The following is a 6,306-nucleotide window of genomic DNA, read 5'->3' on the forward strand; positions in this document are numbered from 1 at the left end:
CCGCTGCGTCAGCCCAGCTGTCCAAGGGTGACTCGCAGCAGTGCACTTGCTCGTGGTAGTGATTTGCAGTGTCACTGTGATAGCTAATGAATTCAGGAGTGCACACAGCTTCACAAGTGTATTTTTATTTTTTATACCACTCAAACAGAATGGATGTTCTTTCACACAGCACTATCTATAAATATTTGTCACATCAACCACTATGTCAAAAAAGGAGAAATGAAAGCTTATTACAGGTCCATGGCTCAAGAGGCATGTCACGGTGGCCTTCTCTAATTTGCTGTTACATTCTCTCTGTCTCTTAAGGCTTTTTTCCCCTCTGCAAAGCAGGATCTGAACACAACAGCCACTCTAGAGTAAGTTTGCAAATGACAGAAGGGTTAGTGTGGGCTGCTTGTGTGCTCGCACCTCTGGCTAGTGGCTTTCACCTCCCTTTCTTCTGTGACACTAAAATACTGAATACCAGCTTCCCTGCAATTGTCTGCTGCTGTTCAGTGACCAGAGTTCAGTGTAGATCAGTTGCCTTTGTGGCTGGTTGCTCAACACAAACACTGAGCTGCTCAAAGAAGGAAAGATAAGCCAGTGTTAAATCCAAAGAAAAGCTTAGTGTAAGGTTTGTTACTGTAACGCAATCAAGTAATCGTCTCTTGGAAGACGGCTGGTTGAGGTATTTTGTAGTCGAAACCGTAAAAATGGAAGTTGAGGAAGATGGCTTCATACCGCCCAAACACCGCAGAGACACTAAACTACCGGTGCCTGTTTTGTGAGCTGAGCCCTGGTGGAAAGCCTGGGGAGTCTGGGTAACGAACCACCCCCATGCAGCTCCTGCAGCTTGGCTAATGCAAGTCTCTTTTTGAAATGGGGCCTATGGTTATGATGCTCATCACTAATTAAAGACGTTATTTCTAGTTTTTAGCCATGTTATTTAGTGAAACAATGTAGATACATTCATCAGGCAATTTGGAGTAGAAAGTGCATATGCAGTGGTTAAAAAAACATTTTAAACTATTCTTTGTACTGCAGTAAGGAAATATTTCAGGAAGTAGTTCCCATTTTTCATGGAACCGCGCTCAATTTTGATTGCTTTGTACACCCCTTAAAAAGTTGCTGAAAAATTAGAATGCTCATTTTCCAACCCGTCCCCTATATACGGACGCATTTCCCTTATCTCACAGGAAGTAGTTCCCATTTTTCATGTAACCACACTCAATTTTGATTGCTTTGTACACCCCTTAAAAAGTTGCTGAAAAATTAGAATGCTCATTTTCCAACCCGTCCCCTATATACGGACGCATTTCCCTTATCTCACGTATCTCGTTACAATTCAGCGAGGTGTCTGATGCAGGTGCAGCTGGAACCAGCCATTTTCTCCTGTTGGCACCCAGTGACTTGCACGTGGCTGTTGCAGTAGAGACCAGCTCAGTGACGTTCTTCCTTGGCCCATCTGTGGCGTCTCCATTTGGTTAATGCATTGCGAGGGCAGGGAGGTGGTGGAGGTCTCACGTACAGGCAGATCTTACTTAGCTCATGTCCATCGACTCTGAGGTGGGTAGGGAAGCAGAATCTTTCTGAATGCTTTCAAAAAGTGATGCCATTTCAGGGTTGGATCTGATCTGAGATGAAAACTCGGCCATCACTGGACTTTTCTCTACTTCAGGGATGGTCAGGAGGGCAGCTACTGCTCTCATGGCGGATCGCTTCAGTTCATCCTGCTTCTCAAACTCCTGCTTCACGGAACCAGCTTTTACCTACAAATCCAAAGCACCATTTTTACTTGGCATTTAGAAAAGACAGTAGAGGCACAAAGAATCAGACACGCCAGCAGAGACACAGACAAGCAGATTATTTTCTAACCAGAGGAGTGTGGGGAGCGGGCTGCCCAGAAGCAGTGACAGAGAAGGCTAACAGCACGGGTGGCTCTGCGGCAGAACCCACCCCCGGTGCGTCATGCTCTCTGCCTGATCTTACCTTTGTGGAGCAAGTTGCCCGGAGTGGCTCAATCAGTCGCTCGAGCCGTTGCAGCACGGCGTTGGGACAGAGGGTGGACAGCCGAGCCAACATTATGAACGTCAGCATCTAGACAAAGGAGGAAAGATAAAACAGGCGTTGCTTCACTGCACCCTCCAATCCCCCCGGCTTAGAGCGTGGGTCCTCTCTGCTGAAGCCCGCGTGGTCCTTCTCCCTGTGGTGCCAAACATCACATGGTGGTGAGTTTCTTTGCACTTGTGCAAGGGGTTTTAGTAAGAGCTTTGGTCATACTAGAAATGCACCCGCAGGCGGCCAACGCTGCCCAGCCGGGCTCTGGTCCTCGGTGCGTGTGGTGCCCTGCTCTCGGGTGTCTCTCGGTGTAAAGGGCTGACAGCCCTTGAGAGAAATGGCAACATTCAGCACGGGGATTGTGCCATTTCTGTACCCATGTCTAACGGGAAGTAAATCAAATAATAGCGTGAAAAGGATGTGGCGCTTCCTATTAAGCCATGAGGCCATCAATAATGTCAACGCTAAATTTTTTTTAATATAGTGCTATTGGCCACACTGAGCAAGTGACAATCATAAGTTTAAAAGCAGAAGGAACTTATTTTAGACTTTAGTAAATTTCCTATAAAACCAGCTACAGCAGGGTTGCGTTTTCAAGGCCACCACGGTCAAACTAGAGCTAGACAATGTCAGATGAAAGGCTGCAACAGTTGCAGAGAATAGGAAACAGCATGGCAGGGGCACTCCGTGCTGCGGTGACGCGCCAGCTCAATTCAAGCCCAGGCCCCCAGAGAACGAGTAACATCAGTGACGTCACCACCCTCCAGCAGTTAAGGCACAGCATCTACCCGAATGTCATAGTGATCCTTCAGTCCATCCTCAACATGGTTCAGGTACTCATAGATATCCAGTCGGTCAAGGCAGCTTTCCAGCAGGGTATACATGCATTCAAAAGCAGCTTTCCTCACGTCAAGGCCATCATCCACAGTGTGCTTGAACGGCCCCATTTCTACCTTAAACAAGAAAAAAAATACAGCTGTCACCTAGCAGCAGACAGGGTGACAGCTTCATCTCAGCGTCACACACACTGAGTCACTGCTGTATTGCACCCAAGCCGAACTAATGACATACCTCCCGGATGAGTTCCCTTCTGACCTTTGTTTCGTTATAGAGGCTGGGGAGAACTGCATTTAGTAAATCTCGGATTAAAGAAGGTTTGTTGTGAGCAGCAGAATTAAACATGGCTAAAGCCACACGTCGAACATTCAGGTCTGGATCCTGAAGAGTTTTTAAGAAGTCACCTGTCGGATAAGAACACACCAGTCAGTCCTGCTGCAGTGTTTTAAAAGTATTTTAAAAGTACGTCACAATATATTTCAAGGAACCTGGTTATGAAAACATCTACAGTAAAATAACTCTAGGGGCTCAGTCTAGCAGAGACATTAGAGATGCTTTCTCTCCCTTCGTTTGGGATATAATGGGAAAAACATGACTTTCCTGCATTTGGGCATAAAAACAAACTGCATGATTCTAGCTACCTCATCCTAAAGTCAAATCAGCAGCTTTGGTATTCAAGGAAGTTGGTTTTTGTTTTTTTCTTCCTCAGATCTCATCTGCTCAGACTTCTCTGAAACAGAAGGCCCAGTTTTATACAACAGATCTGAGATGCAGGCTCCCTAGGCATAAGAGCCTTTTAACGTATGTTATATTTTACAAGATCCTTGTTGTGAGGTGCTTGAATCATAAGTTCAAACGCAGAAGGAAATTATGCTCCCTAAAAAACTCTGTCACAAATGGAACATGCCCAGGAGCAAGGTATCAGAGCATTTAACAAGGACTCACGTGGCAGTGTTGCTCTTTAATCCCAAAAGCAGAGAAACACAGATAAAAACTAACTGGATTAAATGAGGTTCACATAGGTGTGAAAAATCCCCAAGCTGCTAATGACGCCTAACACATCTCATGTTCCCAGCTCACGTTGCTATTTGTACTAGCCTACCTATGCAGCCTTTCAGGAGAGCATCAATAGGCTGAGGCTGGTCTGCAATTGTGAATTTGATTGCAGTTACCACCGTGCTCCGGGCATGTGGAGAGCCTGTGATGAAGATGGAAAGAAAAAACAGTGGAAGATCAAGAGACAAAACATTGCTGTAATTTTGAAGCGCATATTCTGCTCTTGGTCACATTATACACGCATTCAAGAGATAAGAGAACAGAGGATTTGTCTTAACAACCTCCTTGTTTAAATCCTGCCCCAGCACAACCTCCATGTGCGGTGCCTGTTCCTGACACCCTCCTGCACCCCGTGCAACCCAGTGCTCCTCTGATCCCCCCTTGCAGAGATCCCTCTTGTTTCCTTCTCGCCACTGCAGACTGGCTTTGCTCCCTGTTGAACCCACCAGCAGTTTACAAGATGACTTTCCAGCAAAACAAGGCATTTCTCCACTCTCGCCACTGCCCTTCCCATTACCTGATGACAGCTGGTTTTTCAACCGGGGCAGCAGCTCAGAGGGATTCACCAAAGTCAGCTTCCCCAGGCACTCAGCCACCACATTGCGCGTCCCTTCCTCTGTGCACTCACAGTGCTTGAAAAGCAGAGCCCAAATATCCTCCACGTAAGGTTTGAGGCCATCGGCCGGGGAGGAGCTGATGACTTCTTTTAGAGAGTGCAGCAGGAGGTACTGTCTCTTGGGCTGGCTTCCGATCTCTTTCAGCATGAAGGGAAGATACTCCTTAAGATTCCCAACACTGATGTTCCCCAACGCATAGGAAGCAGCAGATTTCACCTCTTCGCTGGGGGAAGTGAATGCTTCCAGGATGACTGTTTTGAGCTCTCTCTGAGCACTGAGGTTCATGGTGCGCCCCATTTCTGCCAGTGAAAGAAAAGCTAGCACTTTAACAGCAGAGCTGGACTTGGGGCTTTTTACATCCTGGATAAACTGGTTCACTATTGCAGGGGCTTCCTTTGGGCAGGCTGAGGAAAGGGCTGCCACGCACTTTGCGACAGAGTAATATGCCTGTTTGTGTAACGTCACTGATGCCCCGGCTGAACCTGAGGAGTAAATAGGTGCAGTCAGCTGCTTCATCAGCTCCGAGTAACCCATGGCGGCCATCTTTGTCAGAACCAGAGCCTGGAAGAAGTCTATGATAGCGTTCAGCGCCCCTCCTTGGAGCAAAGGTGAGCGGACAAGCTGAAAGATTTCAGCAAGAACTGAACCACTGATCTTAGAGATGCACGATGGATAAACCTTAGCTAACGTAGTAAGGAACATGATAGCCACCTGGGAAACATGCATGTCATTCTCAGTAATTAAAGCGGGGAGCTCCTTTAGGACAGACTCTATCATGGCAGGCTTGAGGCTGTCACTGTAGTTCTTCACCAGGATGTCCAGAGCAGTCAGAGTGCTCAGTTTCAAGGCACGTTGATTCTTTCTCAAGAAGGAAGCTAGAATGGGGAAACCTTCCCCTAGAATGGGTCTCAAATCTATTTTAAGTGGAGAACCAGCAATTAAGGTTAATGCTTTGACTGTTGTCAATCTGGTGATTTCATTTTTGAGCCTCTCTAGAAATATCTTCAAGGTTGGCTGGAGATCACTGCTTAAATGGTCTCCCAGACTGTAAATGATTTGTCCCATGCAGGAGATAGCACGCTCTTTCACCTCCTGGTCGATGTCAGCTGCCTTCAGTCGCTTCAGAGTACCAGGGAAAAGGTCCTTCACATAGGGCTTGGCGTCGAAAGTGCAAGATTTGTCCGAAGGCCTGATAACTTTCACAAGTTGCTGAGTAACCAGCAGAGCTTCTGAAGTGATCTTATAAAAGGGGTCTCCAATACAGGTCACAACAGGAGGTAGCAGGCTTTTGATATGAGGATGAAATACCTCTGGCTGGTGGTTGCAAAGAAGAACATGAAGGAAAGACAGTGTATCAATCCTCATGTTGGAGGAGCTGGATTTATCAGCCAAGGAGAAAACAATACCTGTGCAGAAGAGACAAGAATGACTGCTGTCTTACTACATCAAGTGGTTTTTATCAAACCCACTCCCCCCCTCAAAAAATGGACGCAATTGGAATCTGTTTTCTCTCTTTCCTCTCCCCATGCAAAAGATACATGCCATTAAAGAAAGCTACTCTCCTTGCTGTCTTTCTGCTTTCCAGGAAGTGGCAATTCAGACATAACTGTTCTTTGTAGCAGACCTGGATGGCTGGCTACGAAAACTTTTTAAAAAGTTAATTCGAAAAGTCATCCTGGGCTGAGACGAGAAGGGATGGTTAGTCAAGTGCAAACAAGTATGACATAGCCTAGTCTCAACAACAAGCACTCCAGGCAGC

At 46.5% G+C, this 6,306-nt stretch overlaps 1 protein-coding gene across 1 annotated transcript in view; it reads right to left on the reverse strand.

The window, feature by feature from the left end:
* Nucleotides 1-1,520: 1,520 nt before the first annotated feature.
* The window catches only part of CAND2 (cullin-associated and neddylation-dissociated 2 (putative)), a 17,395-nt gene continuing 12,609 nt past the window's right edge, over nt 1,521-6,306 (reverse strand). The window contains 6 exon segments of the mRNA XM_009585206.1: nt 1,521-1,748; nt 1,969-2,076; nt 2,826-2,990; nt 3,109-3,278; nt 3,977-4,072; nt 4,448-5,953. Of these exon segments, the coding sequence (XP_009583501.1) occupies nt 1,521-1,748; nt 1,969-2,076; nt 2,826-2,990; nt 3,109-3,278; nt 3,977-4,072; nt 4,448-5,953 (2,273 nt within the window).

The sequence above is a fragment of the Fulmarus glacialis genome, unplaced genomic scaffold (assembly GCF_000690835.1).
Source record: "Fulmarus glacialis isolate BGI_N327 unplaced genomic scaffold, ASM69083v1 scaffold32239, whole genome shotgun sequence".
NCBI classification, from domain to species: domain Eukaryota; kingdom Metazoa; phylum Chordata; class Aves; order Procellariiformes; family Procellariidae; genus Fulmarus; species Fulmarus glacialis.